Consider the following 23320-nt stretch of genomic DNA (forward strand, 5'->3'; position numbering starts at 1 on the left):
CACCCCGCGGGGCGCGTCTGACCCACGGGGGTCCCCGGTCCCTTCAGAGACAGAAAGGAGGTACTGAAGCTCCCACCACCGGAGGAAACACCGTGCGTCCCTTCCTGACGATCGGCCCGCGGTGGTGGAGGTCACTTTGTCCCGGCGCGGCCCTCCTGGGCAAGGGGCGATGTGCGGCGCTGGCGGCCTCCACCTTCAGAGCCGGCCTTCCGGGCTCCTTTTGTTGGCCACGGTGAGCGGTCCCCGGCGAGGGAACCTGCGTCCTGAGCTCCAGAGGCAACAAGGAGGCAGGTGTGTGGGTGCCCGGAAGGCTTCCTGGAGGAGGCGCCACCTGGCTCTTTCAGGGCTTCATTTGCTCCGCAGAATTTCAACGGCTCCTGATGAAAACTCTGATGATGGTGTTCGTGGTAAAGTAAGGACTCGGGCTCCGTGAGGAAACGTCACAGGGTGTCCCTGAAACGTGTGCTCCTGGGACGGCTGCCGACACAGGGTCGCGTGGGTCACAGCTCCGCGGGACAAGGGGGTCGGGACTGGAGGGGAGGACAGCTGCTGGGAAGCAGATCTGGGGTCGCTCGGGAGGAGGCTGAGGGGCTGGGGGCCGTCAGATGAGCAGGGGACGTGGGAGCAGGGCTGTGAACCTGGCGGCCGGGACCCAGGCAGGGCAGGTGCGCAGGGGAGGCTGTCGGGGGGGGGGGGGGGGACGGGCCCCAGGGGCGCCCTGCCCCACCCCCCTCTGCAGAGGTCAGCTCCCCGGGGCTGGCCTCTTCCCTGGGTGGGTGGGGTGGTCACCTGCACATAGGTGTGGCCGTGGATGTGGGCACCCCCGAGGGCCAGGTTGTGGATGCTCCAGCAGAGCCGTCCCCCGCCCGGAATGGACCGGGGATCCCAGCACCCGCCGGACCACCACCATGTCCCAGGCCGTGGCCACCAGGCTGGGGCGCATGTCAGGGGCCGCTGTGTGCTGCGGAGCGTCCTTCCTGCCGTCCTGGGACGGCCGAGGGGGCGGCCGGGTGTGTCTGGGCCACTGCGCTGCTCACCGCCTGCCCCGTGGGAAGCAACCCCACGTCCCTGCCGCGCATCCTTGTCGCCCCAGGAGCGTCCCTGGGACGGCGTGCAGACACGGGGCTCCCTGCGTGTCCCCAGTGGGCGGCCGGCCCCTCCCTGGGCCGGGGTGGACGGGGAAGCACTGCAAAGCCCACTCAGGGACCGCGTCCACACTTGGAGCCGCAGCCTGGGGCGCCACGCGGCCGGCGCCTGGGAGCGGCGTCCAGAGCAGGCGCCCTGCGGCCTTGGTCCCGGGCTCCAGCCCCAGCCGCTCCAGCTACGCCGGGCGCGGGGACAGCGTCTCCGTCAACATCGGCACATGGTCCTGTCCTGCCGGTTGGCTCCGACGGGGACACGAGGGGGCTTCCCTCCGCCTGCAGCACCCGCAGCGGCGTCTAACCCAGCAGCGCACGCGGCTCAGAACTCTGGCTCCAAGCTTTGCGCAGCGGCAGTACCGGAGCCCATGAGGCCGCCCCAGGCGCGGTTATTCCTGATCCACGACTTTGGTTTATGGTTTACAGCTTCCCTTGGGGGCGTGGGGGGTCCGAGTTTTTGTAAAATTCTCAGAAAGATTTTCTACTTTGTAAAAAAAATTTATTTGAGAAAGAGAGAGAGTGAGAGCACGAGCACAAGGGAGGGGCAGAGGGAGGAGCAGGCCGCGCGGAGCAGGGAGCCCGACGCAGGGCTCGACCCCAGGACCCCAGGTTCACCCCCTTAGCCCAAGGCAGGCGCTGCACCGACGGAGCCGCCCGGGCGCCCCAAGATTTCCTACGTTTAAAACCATGTGTGTGGGGATCCCTGGGTGGCGCAGCGGTTTGGCGCCTGCCTTTGGCCCAGGGCGCGATCCTGGAGACCCGGGATCGAGTCCCATGTTGGGCTCCCGGTGCATGGAGCCTGCTTCTCCCTCTGCCTGTGTCTCTGCCTCTCTCTCTCTCTCTCTCTGTGTGTGTGACTGTCGTAAATAAATAAAAGATTAAAAAAAAAATACACCAAACCCGGCAGATGCCATCACCCTGACTTGGATGTCTGGGACGCAGGGCCCGATGGGCTTGAGCGGGCGTCTGAGGGGTCCGGCGCGCCCCAGAAATGAGGAAGGATTCTGAGCTGTCCTGGAGAAAGGGCGCTCTGCTGTGCACGGCGAGAGCCTCCCCCTGAGGCCTGGCCGAGGCCGACTGTGCGCAGGACACACTGCTGTGTCGGGACCAACCGCGTCCCTGGAGCTGGGGCCCGGGGGCCTGGGCCTGGAGCAGCCGGGACTCGGCGCCACCCCGGCGGCCGGCCGTGCCTGCACCTGTCGGATCCGTGGGGCTGAGCGACTACGGCAAGAGTGGCGGCCGGCGTGGGGGTGCGGGGCTTCACCTGAGTCCTGGCCCAAGTGAGGGTGAGTGCCAACCCCGCTCGGCCGGCCTGGCTGCTCGTCCCCGATGCAGGCCGTCCCCCGGTCCTTTCTCCTCCCTCACGGGGCAGAGGCCGCTTCACCAGGATGCGGGTGGGGGGCCCAGTGGACTTGCCCTCGCGCCTCAGGGCTTGAAGCTTGGCTCTGTCCCCAGCAGCTGCTGTCACAAGCTCACACTCCACGGCTGCTGGCGTGGGAGGGGCAGGATGGCCCGATGCCCCCCTCTGCTGGGGACCCACTGTCTGGTCCCCACCCTGCCCGTCCCCACCCGGAGCGCAGGCCCAGATCCCACGCACATCCCTGCCCGCAGACGTGCTGTCCCTCCCCTCGTCACCACTGCCTGGACCCGCGGGCAGCCTCTCCTCGCCGTGGGCGGGCTCTGGTTGGCCGCCAAAACCAGCGGGCAAAACACCAAACCAAACCAAACCAAACTCAAGATCCCACAAAACCAATAAACACAAACCCAAACCCCCAAATTCAACCCTTCTTCTCTGGAAGCCGAAGCCGCTCTCCATCTAAACCCACAAGGAAATGAGCCCTGCCCACCGCCTCGGATGCCGCCGACCGAGCCCACGGCGCTCGCCCGCCCGCCCCCCGCGGCCTCCGCCAGCCGCCCCCCCCCGTGAGCCCCCGCCCAGAGGCAGAGCCTGGTGCCGCACCTCACCCCAGACCCAGGGACAGGGGCCGATGCTCTGTCCTTCTACAGTTGGCGCCAATTTTTGCACAGCATAGAACACGAATGCGCGTTTGACCAGGAGCTGGAGTCCTTGTGACTATTCGTGGGGACAGCAGTGGGAAGCAGGTCCCTCCTGCCGCGCTTGTCCTTACGGTTAGTGGGGGTGCAGCGGGCACATGGGGGTCGGGGCGGGTGGAGGTCGGGGTGCGTGGAGGTCAGGTTACAGAGGTCGGGGAGCCTGGAGGATGGGGAGCATGCAGGTCGGGGCGGGTGGAGGTCGGGGTGCGTGGAGGCTGGGGCACCCAGAGGTCGGGGGGGTCCGTGTGCGTTGAGGTGCCCCCGTGTAGCTCGCCCACAGAGGCGGAGCGCGGCCCCAGCACGTGCAGCCTGTGGACACGTGACTCACTCATGAGCTTCAGACCCGGGACCTGAGCTGGTCTGGGCCGAGGGCGGGGCTCCGTGCGGGGGCGGGGCTCCGTGCGGGGGCGGGGCTCTGTGCGGGGGCGGGGCTCTGCGTGGAGGGCGGGGCTCCGTGTGGGGGCGGGGCTCTGCGTGGAGGGCGGGGCTCCGTGCGGGGGCGGGGCTCCGTGCGGGGGCGGGGCTCCGTGCCGGGGGCGGGGCTCTGTGCGGGGGCGGGGCTCTGCGTGGAGGGCGGGGCTCCGTGTGGGGGCGGGGCTCTGCGTGGAGGGCGGGGCTCCGTGCGGGGGCGGGGCTCCGTGCCGGGGGCGGGGCTCCGTGCGGGGGCGGGGCTCTGTGCGGGGGGCGGGGCTCCGTGCGGGGGCGGGGCTCTGCGTGGAGGGCGGGGCTCCGTGCGGGGGCGGGGCTCCGTGGAGGGCGGGGCTCCGTGCGGGGGCGGGGCTCCACGCGAGCCCTGGGAGCAGGGCAGGAAGGCTTCACGGCCACGGAGGACCCGCGTCCCCGTCCTGGGCGACACGGACGCTTCTTGCAGCGGAGGCATCGCCACCGGGAGGGGCCACTCGTGTTTCCCTGGCGCTGCCGCAGGGAGAGCAGATCGAGGCTCTGCTGCAGAGCGGGCGTGCGGGGAACGGCGGGAGCACCTGCCCCGGGCGGGCCTCGAACCCAGGGCCCCGGACCGCTCTTGCAGGCCCGGCCGGTGGGTCGCAGGCGCAGCCCGCCGGGGGGCTCGGGGTCAGGCCGCGCGGCGAGCTCGCTCCCTCCGGCTCCGGGGGCCCGGGTTCGGGGGCGGCGGGGCGGGGAGCGGTGCACCGGCGGCCTGTCCTTGGGCTGCAGAGCCCGGGAGCGCCCGCACCTGCACCTGCAGCCTGTGCTCCGGGCGGGCGCCGCCTTTCCTGCCTCTGCACCCCAAGCAGCCGCGGCAGGACCCCCGGCCTGTCATCCTGCAAACACAGCCTCCTCCTGCCTGGACTTCGGGAAGCAGCTCTATCACAGGACATGAGTCTTTTGTCCTCTAGATTCTTTTGGAAAATCTACATTAATAAAAACAGAGCAACATTTCTCCAGAATCACATTTCATGAAGAAATCAGTGCCAACGTCTATCCTTGCATATTTGCCCCACTGGGGGATGGATGGTGTTCTGATTCGCACGTCACAGCGACTCGACATGTGGTCCCTGCCGGGCGACTCGGGGCCCTGCACGCTCCCCCGCCCAGTGCAGCTTCCTGGGACAGAAGTGACCACAAAGTGGGCTTTATTTTTTTTTTTAAGATTTTATTTATTTATTTGTGAGAGACACAGAGAGGAGAGAGAGAGAGAGAGAGAGAGGCAGGGGGAGAAGCGCCATCGGGGCACTGGGTGCCCGGCAGGAACTAAGCCTCGGGCTCGGGGTGTGTTCCCCCGTGGGGCCCAGCAGGTGGTGCTGCCTGCCAAGGAAACGGGGCATCCTCGGGGACAGTGCTCCCTGCCTTTGTCACCGAGGAGAGGCCTGAGTGGGGTCCAGGGTGCTCGTGGGTGAGGCTCACGTGCAACATGCCCAGCACCCCCCATGTGACCCGGTCAGATGCCCCCAAACAGCTCACGACCTTCGAAGCCCAGGTTTTGGGGATATATGGGGGCAGGTGGATCCGCAGGGAGCCCCAGGGACGGCGTTTCCACCATCCTTGAACTTTAATCGCCCCGTGAGCCAGAGCAGGTCCCTTCTCGCACCCGGGACTCCACTGCTCCTCTGAGCAATGAGGGAGCTGCACAAAGTGACCTTGGGGTGACGCCTGGGGCTAACGTCCCCTGAGGCTAATTATCCCAAAGACGCGGCCAGCTTGCAGGGCCATCCTGGGAACAGGGGAGGGGAGCCCGGCCGGGGACACAGGCGGGCTGCTGGAACGCCGCCCACAGGGCCCACGGGCAGCTCTCCTGTGCTCAGGTCCCAACAAACTCATAAATCCTGGCTGCGGACGGCCCAGAATGGTCGTGCCAGCAAAGTGCCTGACTTCACGGTGTAGGGATCGCGGGCGAGTGAAAGGACGCTGTGACCGTGTTCACGCCCGCCAAGGGTCATCGGGATCGGACCGTCAGTACTTCATTATCCTGGGAGCCCTACGACCCGGGAGTGTTCGTTCTGGCCAATGAGTGTTCGTCAGCACAATGAGCCGGGACACAAAGGACAGAAACGAGATCCCAGGGCAAGGACTTGTCCCCGCAGGCTGCCCGCTGGCCGCGATGCCGGCAGGAGCCCCGGGGGGCACAGGGGTCGTGGATAGGATGACCCAGCACCTGTGAGGACCAGGACGGTGTTGGCAGGACGAGCAGAAGGGCTGTGGTGCAAGCGCTTCCTCGGCAAGCGCTCCCTCCTGGCGACAGGGCAGCTGCTTGGGGGTGAGCTGGTCCCCACCGGTGACTGCGGTCCGCGGCTGGGGCAGGCGCCCTGTGCGTGGTTCTGCAGAGGGAAGGCTTCCCAGCTGCTGGCGGCCTGGGTGGGACTGGCCCCCTCGGCGGGGTCGCAGCCTGCCACTGGTCATCTGGTGTGGACCACCGGGGCCATGACGGTGGCTGCTCTGTGGGGACGGCCGGCCCCCGACGGCGGCGAGGCTGGGGGGTACCCGCGTGCGGGGGGAGCTGGGGTGAGCGGCAGGTGCCCAGAGCGGGGCCGGCCCCTGGGGGGCGACACAAATCCCAAGAGCCGTCCTCTGTCCACACCACCCACAGGAAGGGCAGCGGGGGGGACGCGGGACGCGGGGAAGCGGGTGGGCGGGCGGGAATCGGGGCAGAAGGAAGAGGAGAGGGACAGACAGACATGAGGGCAGGGAAAGCATGTGTCCCCGTCTGTCGGGCAGGACCAAGAGGCTCGTGAGCGTGCAGGCACGTGTCCAGGCAGCCCCGGGGAGTGGTGCGCGGTGCACACAGCGGCATGCGGCCGAGGGCCGGCATTCAGTGGCCTGAGCTAGAGTGTAACTAGGGCACAGGCCACATGGGCCCTGGTTTGGAAAGCAGCCTCAGTGGCGATTTTGGGACCATGAACCGCGGTCCTGACCGGGCCTCTAACGATGGGCAGGTGCCCCGGCCCCATCCCACGGGAGCAAGTGTGAACGACACATGACTCTGGCTCGGGAAGCGGCACACACTTTATTAGGTAGAAACGTGGGGGTCGGGGTTGTTTCCAGAGGGAACACCGTCCCCCGTCGTGCTGGGGACCGACCTCTGCTCCCAGGAGGTGGCCCGCAGCTGCCCCTGCTCATGCCGGGCTTCCCTGCGCCACGTGGCTCCTACTGGATGTGGGGTCCACGGCCCGGGTCCTGCAGGAGAGAAGAGGTGCTGAGCACACGGAAACCCACGGGACCCCGGGCCTTGGTCGGGCTGCTTGGGGGCCCGGGGACACGCGTCCTCAGGGTGGCCGAGAGGGCTCGTGGGTGCATTCCCATGGGGCCGTTGCGGGGTCCCTGCCTGGGAGCAAACGCAGCCCCTGCTCTGCGGCAGACGCCCCGGGCACAGGGTGTCCCAGGCCGGGGACCGTCTACGTCGCCAAAAGCCGGGGCGCGCCCGGTGACTGCCGGCTCTGCCTCTCTTGCGGTTGTGCGTACAAAATTTATTAAAAAAAAAAAAAAAAAAAGAGTAAAATCAAGTCTAGACCGGATGTTTTCACACCTCTTACAATGATCACATTTTTTTTTTTAATGCATTTTCAAAGTCAGCCTTTCCTCTCAGCTTCCGGTTCGTTGGCCGTCAGTCCTCGGCCAAGACTTGGGGTGACGTGGAGGCAAATGCCTGCAATCGGCCCTCGATTTCAAACTGGTTTGTACACATGGAAACGCATTTTCAGGGCCTCGCTCTGGCTCGCTCATCCTAACTTGTCTACGCTCTTTGAACAGTCGGTTAAAATTTTCACGAACTATCCGTCCCGTATAAATACGGTTTGTATGAGGAGTAAATGCAGAGCAGGAAGGTGCGAAGTGGGACCCGATCCGCAGGGGGGAGCAGCCCGGTCGCAGCCCCGGGACCTCCTTGATGACCTGGTCCAAATGGGAATAGGCGATGTGTGGTGACCCTGCCCGCGCCCCGGCGCGCACCCACCTGCCCTGCGGCCCGAGGGGGGGCACCAGGCTGCCAGAGGCGCCGTCCTGGCCCGCTCCACGGCCCGGCGGGGGGGCTCCTCTTCCGCCCAACTCCGCGATGCTCAGTGAGGCTTTGCGGCCCGCATGTGCCCTGCGGACAAGTGTGCACCTGGTTAGGGCTGGCGCCCCTCAGAGGAACCCAGTAGTGCCTGTCACGCCCGTGCCCTGTGGCCACTGTGACTGCAGGCGGTGCTGGGCGCCTCCCCGACCAGCCGGGGGGACCCCGGGGCTGCTGGTCCACACAACATGGCCTGCTCAGCTCTCCTGTCGGCCGAGGGGCGCCTGGAGCCCCGGCTGCAGCCCAGGAGAGCGGCCCAGTGAGCACCCCAACCCCAGTCCCACCGTCCGTATCCCATCGCACGTCTACTTGGTGCAGAAATGCATCCGGCAAATCACAGTCCCCGGGGGGGAAACGGAGCTGCGGGCAGGCCCCCCGCTGCTGGTCGCCGTGTTAGGTTCCCGGGCTCAGCCAAACGTCGCGGGGCGGATGGAAGCGGACAAGCCGGGACCCGCGGGTGCAGAGGACGCTGCACACGGAGGGGACAGTCCAGTGATGCACGGAGCCGTGAACGAGAAGGAGCACCGGCCGGGCAGGGCTGCAGAGGGACAGCGGGGGGCCCAGGGCGGGGATGCCAGGCGGGGGCGGGGGGGGCGTGAGAGGGAACACCGGCCGGGCTGGGCTGCAGAGGGACAGTGGGGAGCCCAGGGCAGGCCTCCTTCCCGACGGCTGTGCTCTCAAAGCCCGCGTGGGGTCTCTGCCCCTCCGTCTGGATGCAGGGTGCAGACACGGGCTCCCCAAGGACCGCCCCCGGTGCCCTCCTGCAGCACCCGCCCCAAGGGCCCCCTTGGAGTGGGGTCCCCACTAGGTCATCCTTTGCTCTTTGCCTATTTGTGATTTGCTGCCATTTCCACTGGAGCCCTGAATCCTGGGATCCATCCACGGGGGCCCCAGGTGCACGGAGACAGGGACACAGTGGCTTCAGTGCACAGGTCGTTCCCATCAGAAGCTCCCTGCGGTCGGCTCAGGCAGGAACACGCGTGTGCACGTTGTACAGGACGCTCAAGCCCCCTAACGGCCCCGGTCCACCCGGCGAGGCCCATGCGGCCTCGGTGTCTCCGGTGATGGGAGGGGCAGGCAGGGCCTGGCTCTGTGGCTCACACATCCCCTTGCTCACAGCCTTGTGAAGGGCCCACGAGCGGGCCTCTGCCCTCCTGCGACGCCTCTGTCCTATCCACTCGAGAGATTTGAGCCTTAACTTCCTGCACATCCGTACCGGCCCCGTAAGGATGCCGCGGCTGCGAAGTCCTGACCCCAGGTTGCTTCAGTGACTGAAATCCGGGGGGAGGCCGCCTGCGCTCCCGCAGCCTCAGCCTCGAGGCTGGGCCCTTCCCCGCACGGCCGCAGGGACAGACCCCTTCACGCGCGCGCCCCGCTCCTGCCGCTGCACTTTCTCCTGGAAGACCTGTGGCCGTGAGGACCGCAGCCCTCGCCGGCCGCCAGACCCCAGCTGTCCCTCCCGTGGCCGGCGTGCTGCGCGGTGTCGGGGCGCGGGTGCGGGCTGGAGGCTGCCCCCTCGGCCGCCAAACCCGGCGGGTAGGATGACACAGTCTCGCTGTCCCCAGGCCGTCGGTTTTGTAGGTAGACGACCTCTGCCTGAAGGCCCTTAAATTGGAGCCGCGCGCAGGTCGGAGCAGACTCAGCAAGGGGGACGTCTGTCTTTTGCAGGACGATTGGCTGTGCGGTGTCCTTAGTTAACGTTTTATCCACTAAGAATACGAGGACAAGCCACAGCTGGGAGGCGGTCGTGAGTTCAAAGCCGGTGCTCGCTGGGCACCTACTGCGTGCAGGGCGCACACGGGCGCCTCGGTGACGTTGTCGGTGTCCTTACAGCGATGTGGGAGGTGGACCTCCGTGCCTGGAAGGTCAAGGCGGGCTCTGGGCCGCTGCGTGCGGCGGGACCGTCTGGGAGGGAGCCGGTCACTCTGCGGTGGGGCGGCCCCTCTGCCGGCACCAGCCCCGTCTCTCCACAGACAGAGACCTGGCCCGACACTCACGTGCACATCCTGATGAAGAAACAGACCCGAGAGCCCGGTCGCGCCCCGGGGGCTGGAGGCTTCTCCACTGCTGAGTACTCGGCGGGATTTGACCCCGGCATCTGTCACGGCGTGTGCGAGGTCGAGGCCACGGGGCCGCCTGCACTATTACCCCAAACTTCTTTTTTTTTTTTATTTAGATTTTATTTATTTATTCACAAGAGACACAGAGAGAGGCAGGGACACAGGCAGAGGGAGAAGCAGGCTCCCTGCGGGGACCCCGATGCGGGACCAGCCTTGCCCTCGGGGGAGAAAGCAACCTCGTGTGGGCTTCCGGGGAGGACTTACCACCTGCAAACCAGCGTCCAGGTGAGACCCGCCAGGCCAACGACCAGCACGATGCCCAACGCGATGGAGACCAAGGACGCCTTCGGGAGCCTCCCGGAGTCTGGGGGGAGGAGCGGGTTAGCCAAGCCCACCCGCCAAGGGCTGCAGCCAGGGTCCCCAGGGGCTCGCCTCTCCTCGCGACGGTGCGCACCCTGGGGGCACAGATCTGCCCAAAGGGCCCTTCCAACAGGCTCTCCGGAGCACGCGGGTGGGGAGAGCGGGTGGAGACCACGGGGTGCCCGCCCGTCTTCAGGCCACAGGCCCTCCCGCGAGGACCGGCCAGGGGGGACGCGTGAGCCCCTGGCGGAGGGGCTGAGGACCCGGCCCGCCTCCCCTGGGCTCAGACAGGGGCCAGGCGGGCAGGTGGTGGGACGCGCACTGCGACACCACAAGCTCGCGCCCCTGGCAGCCCTGCCTTTGGCGGAAGTGCGTAGAGGGCACACTTTGGGGCATGTGTCGGGCAGGGCTCAGAGCCCCGGGTGGGGGCCAGATGCAGCAGGTGTCCCAGCCACAGGGCCGATGTTTGTGAGCAGTGAGCAGGGTTGGTGGGCGCAGAGCAGAAGGGGCGCGTCTGCACGGGGCGAGGCCGGGGAGGGGGGCTGCTGGCATCCCCGGGACACGCAGCGTCTCAGGGACGGGACTTGGGGAGCGCCTGTGCCACACCCGGCGGGTCTCTGCCCTGCATCGCCAGCCCTTGTGTGTGGTGCGGGTCCCGCACACGACCCGCCCCCAGGTCTGCCGGGGTCAGCACAGGCCAAGGACAAACACAGGAGGAGGGAAATCCCCTCGCAGGTTAAAGGTTAGACACCGTCGCCCGCGTAAAGCAGGCCCCGCAGGGAGCACGGCGCGCCCGGGCATCGTCCAGGTGCGGGCGAGAGACACCCGGGAGGGGCTGCCTCACTCGGCTGTTTCCAAAACAAGAACGAGCCGCGTTCAGACACGCGCACCGGGGTCTGTGCGCCCGGACGGCAGGTGGCAGGTGCGCGCTGTCGGAGAGCTGCCCCGGCCTCCAGGGCGGACAGTGGGAACGGGGGGCCCAAGCCAGCTCAGCGCACCTGGGCCCGCCCGGAAGGCCCTGGCCCTCCCCACCTGCCGGATGTCCCCCAGCCTCCTCGTGGCTGTACGGAGACGGGTCCAAGGAGTGACCTGGGGTCAGTGGTCACGAGGCTGGGCCCCAATCACGGAGACCGGTGGCCATCAGGACCCCGATGGCACAGGGACGGGGGGTGAGGACACGGCAGGAGATGCCGTCCTTGAGCCTGGGAGAGAGGCCTGGGGGGGGACAGCCCTGCACATGCCTGGGTCTCGGGGTGCACGAGGGGCGGCACGCACCTACACACGTCGTTCCGTCCTCCCCGAGCACCGCAGGGTCTGTGCACTCACACCTGAAACCACCCTTGGTGTTCCTGCACCGGGCCGACCCGTGACAGGGGGGGTGGCTCGCGTCTTCACACTCATTGATATCTGCGCAGAGCACATGGGGGGCAGGACCCATGGGGGTCAGCATGCGGGGGTCAGCACACAGGTCAGAGCACGTGGGGGTCAGGGCACACAGGGGTCAGGGCACGCTGGGGTCAGGGCACACAGGGGTCAGGGCATGCAGGGGTCAGGGCACGCAGGGGTCAGGGCACATAGAGGTCAGGGCACGCGGGGGTCAGGGCACGCGGGGGTCAGGGCACGTGGGGGTCAGGGCATGGGAGGGTCAGGGCACGTGAGGGTCAGGGCATGCAGGGGTCAGGGCACATGGGTTCAGGGCATGGGAGGGTCAGGGCACGCAGGGGTCAGGGCACGTAGAGGTCAGAGCATAGGAGGGTCAGGGCATGCAGAGGTCAGGGCACGTGGGCCCTGAGGCACACAGAGGCCAGGCGATGCCCCCCAGTTCCCACCCTCACCTCGGGGCACCTGCACGCTCCCTGCACCGTGTGGGAGAGACCAGAGCCCCTTGTGCCCTGGCGGCCAGCCCGCCCCTCCCCGAGCACCCGCTTCCTTCTTGCCGGGTGACCCCCGGCCCCGAGGTCAGCTCCGCAGATGGCCGGCCACTTTGTGCCTGCGCTGTACGGGCTGAGCCTGACGCACGGGAGGCCCGGCCGAGGCCGAGGCTGATCACGTGGGAGCCACGCGCTCGTGCTTAGCGTGAGGCGAGCAGCTGGGGCGCGGCTGGGGTGGGCAGTGGAGTCACGGGAGGCTGTGGGCAGCGGCGCCTCGTCAGACGTGGGGCCAGAGCCTCCCTGGGGACGCTGGCGCCTTCCCCTCCGGGGAGCACTTGGCCGTGCAGGGCAGGAGCGCGGGCCGGGCCGGGGCTGGGTCTGTGCGCCCGGTGGACGGATTTCCAGCCCCGCGCTCACCCTCAGCGAGGGAGCAAGGCCTTGGGCCACAGCCCTGACCCTGACCCTGACCCTGACTCTGACCCTGACCCTGACCCGCGGGGCAGCACTGGCTACGTCCTTGGCTCCCAGGCCGCAGAGGGTGAGCCGCCGTCAGTGCGGGGGCGGGGGGGGGGGTGCTGCCCTGAGCCCCCTGCTGGGTCCTCGACACACGCTTCCAGGTCACTTGCCGCATCAGCTTTTCCTCAAATAACGTCTCTTTTCTGGCCAGTTCCAGGGAACACAGCGGTCTTGCTGTCGAGACCACGTGTTACGGGCGACGGAGCGCGTGGTGGGTAACCAGGACACGCACCGCTGAGCGCTGGGCCGACCCGTGTTTGGGGAGCGACGTGACACCAGCTGGGCCCTTGCCCTCATCCCGGACCCTGTGCTGCCCTCACTCTTGCACGACTTGGGGACGGGGTGCACGGGCACTCGCCGGGGGAGGTGACCCCTGCAGGGCTGGGGCGTGACCAGAGTGCAGTGGCGGACGGAAGCCCCCGGCGTTGTCCGCGGAGCACGTGCGTGTGGGGTGCAGGGCGGGGGTGAGGGCGTCCCCCCAGCTGGACTTGTCCCACGTGTACTGGCCATAATCATATGTCCTCGAGGGGTCCGGGTCGGGGTCGGGACTGCAGCGGCCTTCAGGGGACACGTTCACCCGGGTCAGCGGCCCCACGTTTGTGGTCTCCCGGCTGGGGGAGCCGCAGGGCGGGGGACAGATGTGCACTGGTCTCAGCCCCGCTGAGTCCCCCAGTGCCGACCCCCGGGGCTGTGTCCCCCTGAGCACAGGGTGCTGGCCGGGGCCCCACTGTCCCAGACGGAGCCGTGGCTCCTGGTCCTCTGGGCAGCAAAGATAAAGGGCTGCGACACCCCGCCTGTTATCCGCTCCGCATTCCCTCCGGAAAGCCCTCGTCACTGCTCATCTGCCAGCTTCTCCTTCCCTCAGCCTCCATGGGGTGGAGGTGGGGGCCGGGCGGGGGTGTGGGGTGGGGCCGGGCGGGGGTGCGCAGCGCAGAAGCAGCGGTCCAGGGAAGAGGAGAGCGTGCATCTCCCCGGGTCTGCGCGTTAAATCCTGCTGTGAGCCTGGCGCTCCGTACTGCGGCCGTGGCCATGCGCGGTGGCTCAGGGGCCCCGGGTGACAGGTGAGCAGGAGGCGGCTCAGGGCCCCCAGGTGACAGGTGTCGGGAGGCCTCTCGGGGCCCCCGGGTAACAGGTGTCTGGAGGCAGCTCGGGGCCCCGGGCGACGGGCGAGTGGGAGGCGGCTCGGGGCCCCCAGGTGACAGGTGACAGGTGTTGGTCACCCACTGGCGCCGGCGTCCTGGCTGCACGTCCGCAGCCGCGTGCCCGGGGCCCGGGGGGATGACACAGCGGGTGTCGAGTCTGCTCTGGGCTGTTCTAGGTGGAGCATTTCTTTTCAGTTTCGGTGGAGACACTGTCTCCGGAGGCCCTTCCTGTGGGTCCCTGGCTCGTCCCCTCCCCTGCCCGCGGCACCCTGATGGCCGTGCTGGGACGGGCCCGCCACTCGCCGAGGAGAGGCCAGCGGGGCGCGTGGTGGCCGGGAAGGAGCGCTCCTCGGTGCCCCAGCAGGTCCGCGGCCCATCATGAGGTGCAGAGGCCCCTCCTGGTGAGCGACACAGGCCCTTCCCTCCCGTCTGAGGACCGCCGATTTGGGGGTGAAGTGAGTAAGGCGCGTCCTGGTGGCCACTGACCTCTGCACACCGGGGCCCGGACAGCCCCGCCCCGGGGGGAGCAGGCCACCTGCTCGGGGCCCTGCAGCTTGAACCCGTGGCGGCAGGAGAAGACGAGCACGCGCCGCCCGGCCTCGCCGCAGAGCACGACGTCCCCATTGTCCAGGCTGTCGGGGAGGCCGCAGGCGTCGCCTACACAGAGATGGAAGGTGGAGCCTGTCAGGCGTTCACTGCCTGCTGGCCCCGGGTCCCCCGGCACGGACCCCACGCCCCACCGGTGGTCCGGGCCGCGCTCGCCTGGGCACACAGGTGCTTCGGGTCGAGCCACACCCACCCCGGTCCTCGGGCCGGCTCCCTGCGCCTGGTCCCCGCAGCAGAGCACCCGCGTCCGGGGGTGGCGGCCACGACCGCACCACGCACCTCCCCGATGAGGCCTCTGGGCGCCCACCAGCGCCCCTCTCCCCCCTGACCCTTCACCTCCCTGAGCCTTTAACCCCCTGACCTCCTCTCCCTCCTGACCCCCTCACCTCCCTACTTCCTCTCCTCCTTGACCCCCTGGCCCCCTGCCCCCCTCACCATCTGAGCCCTCCTCCCTCTCACCCCGTCTCTCCCCTCCCCGCCCCTCCTGACTCCCTCACCTCCCATCTTCCCGCCATGCAGCCGGAGCCGCCTCTGCACCGCCCTGTGGGCACGCAGCTTGTTGGCACCAGGGCATCCTGCGACAGCGCCATGGAGGCCAGTGGACAGCCCGCGCCCCACACCCCGCGCCCACCCGCCCAGCCCTACTCAGGGTCCCGTGCGTGGCTGACTTGGGGGCTCACCCCCTCCTTGGGTGCACCTGCGGCACACAACACTCTTGAACAATCCACGTGCTACGACACAATCTAACAAAGGGCTTCAGGTCACCTTGCGGAAGGGCCTCCCTCCACACGTCCAGGTTCAGACCCGGAATGTTCTCGCACGGCTCGAAGTCCTGTGGGAATCTGCTGACCTGGAAGGCGTCCGCGGGCACGCTGGGGAGGCCCGTGTTGTCACAGATGACCCGGGACAGGGAGTGCCTCGCCAGCTCGCGCCGCTGCTCGTCGGTGAACACCCCGCTGCTCTCCCACCAGAACCTGCGGGTGGGGGGCGCTGAGCGCTGCAGGGAGTTGTGACCCGGGGCCTCCCATCGGGGCGCACGGGGTGTCCTGTCCTGTGCCGCTGCCCGGAGCTGCCAGACGCCTGACGCCTGACCCACGGGCCCGGGGCCAGGGGTGGCTTGGCTGCCTCCCTGGGGGACCCCCGGGGCCTGGGCCGAGCCGACAGAGGGACAGCGCACGCCCCGTGCTCGGCGCCGTCCCCGGGCCCGGGCCTCACGCCTCGGTCAGTGCACACCCGCCCGGTGCAGCAGACGGGCGAGGAAAGAGCCGAGGGTGGGTTTCTGGGCGCTCCCCACACGATGGCCGCTCGGGCGTGAGAGCGCGGTTTGCACGCGTCAACAGCAGCTCAGGGCTCAAGCTCTGAGCGTGCTTGGGCTCCCTTTGTGTGATGACCCGGGATCAGGGCCCCGCAGGGACGGCCTGGCGGGCCGTGCGAGTGCCCAGGTGACCTGAGCGCCCGGTTGGGGACCCGCGCACCGCGGGCCGCAGAAGTGCCGGGCGGTGACACGCACCGGTCTCCGTCCCTCAGAGCCTTCATCTGCCTCCCGATGAGGCACGCAAACAGCGGGCCCGTGCGCGCCCGGGGGAGGAGGGGCTCGGCCAGGCCGCCCAGCCAGACGTCGATGTTGTCGGGGTGCCCGTACAGGTCCATGATCCGGCCGGCGAGGGTGGCGTTGGCGACGGCGGAGCGCAGCTCGGCCCGCGTGTGCAGCCGGCCCAGGCCGCAGAACTCCCTCCACGCGTTGTAACCTGCGGGCAGGAGCGCCGTTCTCTCCTTCCGCGCGTCCACCCCGCCGCCTCACCGGAGCTGGGCCCCACGGAAAGCCACTGCCCTGCCTCGTACCTGCCGAGTGGAACGTGCCGGAATAGTCCAGCCCAGAGTCAGGGCCTCCCTGAGGACCCTGCCCCGTAACATGCCGGCAAGTCAGTGAGGATGAACCCCAGACACCATATTGCACAGTGACCAGAGTGCCGCCGCCAGGGGCTTAGGGGGGAGGCCCCGAGGCAGCGGGACTGGCTCCCTGTGGCCGGTCCACGACCCTCCGCTACACAGCAGAGGGGACCTGTGAGGGGTGCCCTTGGCCCGGAGGAGCCCCCAGGTGCCAGGCAGGTCCATACACCCAAACTGGGTGTTGGGAGCAGGGGCCTTGCAGGGTGAGCAAGGCTGACCATGCAGCTGAACTACAGGGTCCCCTGGAGGAAAGGCCACGGCTGGCGGGGGTCAGGGAGGGGCGGGGAGGGTTGGGACAGGTGACGGGGCCGGGGATGGAGTGGGGAGCTGGGGGCAGCCCGGGAAGTGGGTCCCAGGTCCACAGAGTGGCCAGGAGATGGCACTGCCAGTGGGTGACAGGCTGGAGGTGGCAGGATGTGTGCTGGCCCCGGGAGCGGTGAGAGGGAGGGACGGCCGGTCAGTGGGCCTGCGACGCCCCAACAAGCACCAGGCCAGACCCCCTCCCTCTGCCTCTTTGGGGGCTGCTCTTCCTAAACGCCGGGCTCCTGCCCCACTGGGAGGCCTGGACATGCTGCCGGCCTCTGAGCAGCACTGAACGGTCCCCCGTGGACGAACCAGAGCCCTAGAACTCGGCGGGGGATTGGAGGCCCTGTGCTGCTGACCCCACAGGCACTTGTGGTGAGCCCCACAGCCCAGGTTGGAGGTAAGCCCGGGAGGAGTACAGGGAGGAGCCTGGGGAGGAGCCTGGGGAGGAGTCTGGGGGTGAGAGGTAAGTCAGGGGAGGAGTATGGGAGGAGCCCGGGAGGAGCCTCGGGAGGGGCCTGGGGTGAGAGGTAAGCCAGGGGAGGAGTATGGGGAGGAGCCCGGGAGGAGCCTGAGGAAGAGCCTGGGGAGGAGTCTGGGGAGGAACTCCAGAAGGAGCCCTGGGAGGAACCCTGGGAGGATCCGGGGAGTGAGAGGTAAGCCAGGGGAGGAGTACGGGGAGAAACCTGGGGAGGAGCCTGGGAGCAGAAGTTTAGCCCAGGAAGGAGCCCAGGGAGGAGTCTGGGGAGGTGATGAGAGTGGGAGGTGAGCCCCTGGAGGAGCCTGGAGAGGAGTATGGGGAGGAGCCCAGGAGCGAGAGGTGAGCACATGAAGGAGCCCTGGGGGGAACCCAGGGAGGAGCCTGGGGAGGAGCCCGGGGAGTGGGAGGTAAGCCTGGGGGTGGCCCTGGGGAGGAGTCTGGTGAGGAGCCCTGGGGTGGGAGGTGAGTCGGGCGGGGGGGAGCCCGGGGAGGAGCCGGGAGTGGGGAGACCTGGCAGGCCGTGGTCCCGGCCCCGCTGCAGGTTTATGGACGCCAGGTCCAGGCTGCCTGAGCTGCCCAGCACGAACAGCCTCTCGGTCAGCTCCTCATTCATCAGCTGCTCCTGCACCGGCAACTTGGCGGGGCTCGCGAGAAGGCCCCTCAGCAGGGGGTCCAGACCACCTGCAAAACATCACGGCACAGGCGAGGTGGTCCGAGGGTCCTCGCGTGGACAACCCGGCTTGTGCTTAACAGAAAACCCCTCAAGGCCACGCATTCACGTTGTGCGGTTCTTCGGCTTTCAGGGACCGCGTGGGTCGTGCCTGCGGGGAGCCGGCACCCGGTGGGGCCCGGGACTGACCGGCAGTGTGGGGGGCAGGTCTCAGGTCCCAAGGGGACCCAGGGCAGGAGCCCGGGAGCCCCGAGGAGCATCAGAGAGCCCACGGAGGTGTCTGGCCGAGCGCTGGAGCCACTTTCCCGTGAGCACAGCTAAGGGACCAAGCTCAGCTCAGTGTGCTGGCGGGGCCGGGAGGTGACAGGGAGCAGCGCGGGGTGGCGGGCGGATCTGGGGAGCACCAGCGGGGGGGGGGGCGCACCTTCCTTGAGGAGCCTCCAGGGGCTGAAGAAGGCGTCCTGCAGCCGCAGCGGGGGGAGGCCGGGGTGCTCCTGGAAGCGGGCGTCCAGCCGCCTCACCAGCGGGTGCACCGTGGCGTGGCCGAAGCGGAAGGCGGCCGTGGAAAACACGTTGGACACGGTGGGGTCCATGGTGGGGTCGTAACCCTCGTAGGGGCCCACGTGCTGCTGGAAGGCCTCGGGGCCCAGGACTTTGGGGACGTAGTCCCGCAAGGTGATGATCTAGGAGAAGGGAGAGCGGGACGGCTTCTGAGCAGGGGCGGCCGGCCGCAGGGGAGGGTGCCGCCCTGGGCGACACGCAGCGATGGGGGAGGACCTCCTGCTGCGCATCCGGGGGCCAGACTGGTCCCGGAAGGGACAGGCCATCCAGGTGAGGGGACAGGTGAGTGCATCCAACGGGCATCCTCACAGCTCGGACCTTTATGGGGCTGGGGGGCCATGTCAGCGACACCCCCAAACGCCGCCCGGGCAAGGCAGCCCCACAAAACTTGGGGTGCACCGCACAGATGCCGGGCTGCCCCCTGCACCCCCGACCCCATCCCTCGACCCCTTCACCCCGGGCGCCCCGTCGACACCGCAGCTCAGAAGGGAAGTGAGAGCTCCGGACACTCCCGGACCCGAAGCCTCTTTGCCGGGGTTTCTGGGTTAGGCCTGCGCGGTGCCCACGGGGCAGGGGCGTCCACTGCCAGGGTGGCTGCGAGCCGCAGGACACCCCCGCGGGGAGGAAGTGCCGGGCACAGAGGGTGGGAGGGTGGCCCGCGCTCCGAGCGGCTCTCGCAGACTAGAAGGGATGCTGGCCCGTGTCCTTCCTCCTTCCCCGGGCTGCGTCTGAGCTCCTGGGCTCTCCTCGCGGGAACGGAAGGAGGCCCCCCCGCAGGGTCTCCTCGGCAGGGACTCAAACCTCGCGCATGGGTTTCACAGACCAGGCCTCCTCCCACCGTGGTCCCGGCCTGGAGGACGCGTCGCGTGGCCCTCGGTGCTCTCGAGGGCAGCGGCGTGCTGGGGGCGGCAGGGGGGAGGGCGTGGTGGGGCTGGTGGCACCGGGAAGACGCGCATCCTGCAGCGCACGCGGCCGGCCCTCGGCCTGCGGGTTCACAGGGCGGGGGCCTGGCCTGCAGCACCTGAGCCCCGGGCTCCGATCCCAGCGCCCCTGCAGCCCTGGAGCCCCGGCAGCGGTCCCGAGGCCGCCAGCACCCGTGGCTTCTGTTTGACGCACGGTCCCGGGAGGACCGGGCACGAGGGCTCCGCTTGCAGCTTCAACAGTCATTCCCTTTGCTGTAAAAATCAGTGTCGGAGTCTTCCGGTCTTTGCAGCAACCTCGGCCAATGGGGGGCATCCAGGGCGGGTCAGCTGAGGGGAGCCGTCCCGTCTGGGCACGGGCCTCTCGGGGGTCAGCCTGTCAGGGCCCCCGGTTGCTGGAGGAGTGGCTGCCCCACCTGCGTCCTTATCGGGGTCCCTCCCACACAGGACGTGTTTCCTGAGTGCCTGGCTGTGCTCTGCAGGAGAGCCGCGGGGAGCACCCCCGCCTCCGGGGCCAGGGGACGCCGGATGGACGCTGGATGGACACTGGCCCAGCGCCGCCAGCTGGATGGCTCATCCCAGGGAGGTTCGGGGAGCAGAGAGCGGCCCCAGGTCACGGGGGGTCATGCAGACCCGTGACGACCTGGTCGTGCAGGACCTGGTCCTCAGCCCAGGCTGGCGTCCCAGGCGCGTCCCAGGGCTTCTCCCACCTGCCCAGGGGTCCAGGCGGCCCCTCCCACCCGGCGTGGGCCGGGCTCCACGGCTGCTCGGTCTGCCAAGGGCACTGGGTGCCTCGTCCTGAGCGCGTCCCCGTGCAGACCCGCACAGGCCCCGTGGGGAGGGAGACCCCAGGGTTGCACCGCCCAGAGCTGTGTGTCTCGGGACAGAGGGGAGTCCTGGCGGCTTGTTGCCGAAGACGTCTGGGCAGAGGCCTCTGCGGGGAGCGGCGTGGGGCTCTGGGGGACGGAGCGGGGCTGGTGTGGGGCTGGTATGGGGCTGGGCGGGTGCAGGAGGCAGAGGGGCACCTCCGCTCCGGGTGCGTGGAGGGAGCAGCAGCCACAGCCCCCGCTGCATGTCCCTGCGCCTGGCCGCTCAGAGCTGGGGTGGCAGCCGCGGGGCTGGGCGCGCTCTCTCTCTCTCTCTCTCTCTCTCTCTTCTCCTAATTTGCAGGCACTTCTTTTAACGACATAATGCTTGTCAGGAGGGAGCGATCCAGGCCAGGGAAGCAGGGAAGGGGGACAGTCTTACGGGCCACCAGGGACCCCTCAGATGCAGCCCACATCTCGCAAGGGTTTTATCGACGCTGGACGCGACCTCGCGTTATTTTAGGGTTTCCACCGTATTTGCATAAAACACCAAAGAGAAGCTATTGGCTGAAAAAGCACGCCAGGGAACCTGGAAGTAAACGGTGACGCCAAGAAAGGCTGACAGGTCCTGGGCAGACGCGGGGCGGGACTCCTGGGGTGACTTTCTGAGGCTTTCCTCGCAGGCTCAGCACACACCCCCGAGCACCCTCGCCGGGCACGGCTGGTCCAGGGCCCGGGACAGCAGAGCCCACGGAGCTCACGCGTGGGGAAAGGGCATGGACACAAGGAAGCTGGCGGCGGACACAGCTGGGAGAACTGCCCAGGGCGGAGGCGGGGGTCAGACACCCCCAGGTGGGGCCCGAGAACCGCTCCCCTGAGCCTGGGTGAGACCCCACTTTGTTCAAGGTCGGATCCCGTCTGACGAGCTATGGGATCGTGCTCCCAACGGGGCCGGGCCTCAGGCCGCGGTGGATCGTCCCGCAGATGGGCCTCCAGCCCGCTCACGGAGCCCGCTCGGCTCCCGCTCACTCCACCAACGCCGCGAGGTCACCATTCGCTGCCCGGCTCGTCCGGGCTCAGCTGCGTGTGTAACGTGAGCCTCGGGCCATCGGTGGGCGTGTCGGAGTCCCACGCTTTATCCCGCCCCCACCGAGCACGCGGGGCACCCCAGCGGCTTGCGCACCTGGTGCAGGGCGCCCACCACCTTGCGCGCCTCCTGGTAGGCGGTGTCCGCGCTCCAGTGAGCGTTGAGAGCCTTGAGCGCCGAGGCCAGGCGGTTGTGCTCGCGCAGCCACAGCGTGTGAAGGGCCGCCAGAGTGGGGACCTCGCTGGCACGGCTGTCCCCCGCCAGGAAGCAGGGCGCTCTGGCCGTCCCGCGGGTGCCGGGCTCGGGCACGCAGGCCAAGGGCGCGGGCGGCCGCATGAAGGGCAGGTGGGCGCGGCCGGCGTCCCAGTGGCGCGTGTTGACGCGGAGCAGCCCCTCGGCACTGGTCCAGTTGCGCAGCTGCTTCTCCAAGGCCGGGGAGCTGCTGTACACCGTGGACGCGTCCAGGAAGGACGTCAGCCCGTTCATCTGCTGCCGCGGGTTGGCCGAGCTCAGGTTGCCGAAGAAGGCGCCTTGGATCCCGGTGCCACAGGCGGCAGAGGAGCGGGAGAAGGGCAAGCAGGCGGGCCCCGAGGCATCGGGGGGCAGCTGCCGGGACAGGGCGGTCAGCCGGCTCTGCAGAGACCCCGGGCCTAGGAGGGGCCGTGGCCTGCGACGCCGGCGGCGCTCTAGCCCGTCCCCCTGCACTCTGGCAGGAACTGTGTCCTGCCCTCACTCCAGCGGGCCACCCGGTCCTGCGGGGTCAGCGAGGCGACTGGGGCCCAGGGTCAGCGAGGTGACAGGGGCCCGTCCCCACCCGGTCCTATGGGGTCAGGGAGGTGAGGGGGCCCATCCCTACCCGGTCCTGTGGGGTCAGCAAGGTGACAGGGGCCCATCCCCACCTGGTCCTATGGGGTCAGGGAGGTGACAGGAGCCCATCCCCACCTGTTCCCACCGGGGTCAGTGAGGTGAGGGGGCCGTCCCCACCTGGTCCTGTGGGGTCAATGAGAGGACAGGGGCCAAGGGCGAGGTGACAGGGGCCCATCCCCACCCGGTCCTGCCAGGGTCAGCAAGATGACAGGGGCCCAGGGTCAGCTAGGCCACAGGGGCCCGTCCCCATCCAGTCCTATGGGGTCAGCGAGTTGAAAGGGGCCCGTCCCCACCTGGTCCTGCCAGGGTCAGTGAGGTGACAGGAGCCTGTCCCCACCTGGTCCTGCTGGGGTCAGCGAGGTGAGGGGTCCTGTCCCCACCGAGTCCCGCCAGGAGTCAGCAAGGAGAGAGGGGCCTGTCCCCACCCAGTCCACAGGGTCAGCAGGCAACAGGGGCCCGTCCCCACCTGTTCCCACCAGGGTCAGTGAGGCAACGGGCCCGGGGTCAGCGACGCGACAGGGGCCCGCCCCACCCGCCCCTGCAGGGAGGTGTTAAAGCCCCTCCGTGTGCTGCTCCTCCTTGCGGGAGGAGGGCGATAGGACAGTATTTACAAGGACCACCTGGCTCGTCTGTGGAAACCCTGGTCGTCCCGGCACCCAGCCCCGGGGCCACCCCACAGCCCGCCGATGGGTGGACATGTCCTGACATGTGCCTCGCTTCATCGCGTGTGGCGGCGTGGAAGCAGCAGAGCTTAGAACGATGTAGATGCTCGTGGACGAGGGGTTTGGTTAAAGAGCCATAATGCATATTTCAAGACTTTAAGAAGCCCTAAAACAATCAAATTTCTGTCCACTTAATGAAGTGGGGAGAAGTGCACTAATTATGGCTAATGACCCCACGAGGCTCAGAGCTGCACACGGAGAGGACACGTGGGCACACACAGACGTGGACACCTTCTGGCCAGATGCACAGGATATTCCCGACCACTCACCTCCCCGCGTAGGACACGTGGGGATTTTGACATTTCACTTCCTAGCTCTCCCATTCTGTAAGTGACGTCTGCCATAATGAATATCTTAGGAAGTTTAAGATTCTACCTGGATGGGAAAACACGGGCTCCGGTTCTCACACGTCAGCTGGCAGTCAGCTCCCGCCCCGAACGCAGCTCCGCTGGCACTCTGCGGTGTGAACGCGATGTCGTGGTCGATGTACTGGCCCCACACCGTCAGGAGATCCGAATACTGGTCGTCCTCTGTGACGGCCTCGTTGGGGACCCGGATAACCTGTCTGGTCACTTCCCGCACCTGGTGAGAGATACCAGCTTGTCACATGGGACGGCGTCTGCAGAGAAAGAGGTCACTGGGGGAGCCTGCGTTGTGGTGCGGCAGCCGCTGGCGGGATGGGGAGCCCTCGGGTCGTGGC

General features: G+C 68.3%; 1 protein-coding gene across 7 annotated transcripts in view; it reads right to left on the bottom strand.

The window, feature by feature from the left end:
* Positions 1-6635: 6635 nt before the first annotated feature.
* The window catches only part of TPO (thyroid peroxidase), a 35866-nt gene continuing 19181 nt past the window's right edge, over positions 6636-23320 (bottom strand). For 4 of the 7 annotated variants that reach the window (XM_072771290.1, XM_072771292.1, XM_072771295.1 and 1 more), the window contains 11 exons: positions 22996-23202; positions 21128-21664; positions 18082-18340; positions 17498-17668; positions 15764-16001; positions 15019-15227; positions 14134-14304; positions 11394-11525; positions 10023-10122; positions 7600-7731; positions 6636-6824 (listed from right to left, as the gene is read on the bottom strand). In XM_072771290.1, coding sequence (XP_072627391.1) covers positions 6764-6824; positions 7600-7731; positions 10023-10122; positions 11394-11525; positions 14134-14304; positions 15019-15227; positions 15764-16001; positions 17498-17668; positions 18082-18340; positions 21128-21664; positions 22996-23202 — 2217 coding nt within the window. In that variant the 3' untranslated portion in view covers positions 6636-6763. The remainder of the gene's footprint in view (positions 6825-7599; positions 7732-10022; positions 10123-11393; positions 11526-14133; positions 14305-15018; positions 15228-15763; positions 16002-17497; positions 17669-18081; positions 18341-21127; positions 21665-22995; positions 23203-23320) is intronic. The other 3 variants (XM_072771293.1, XM_072771291.1, XM_072771296.1) reach the window with 3 other exon arrangements.

Source organism: Canis lupus, chromosome 12, assembly GCF_048164855.1.
Source record: "Canis lupus baileyi chromosome 12, mCanLup2.hap1, whole genome shotgun sequence".
NCBI lineage: Eukaryota > Metazoa > Chordata > Mammalia > Carnivora > Canidae > Canis > Canis lupus.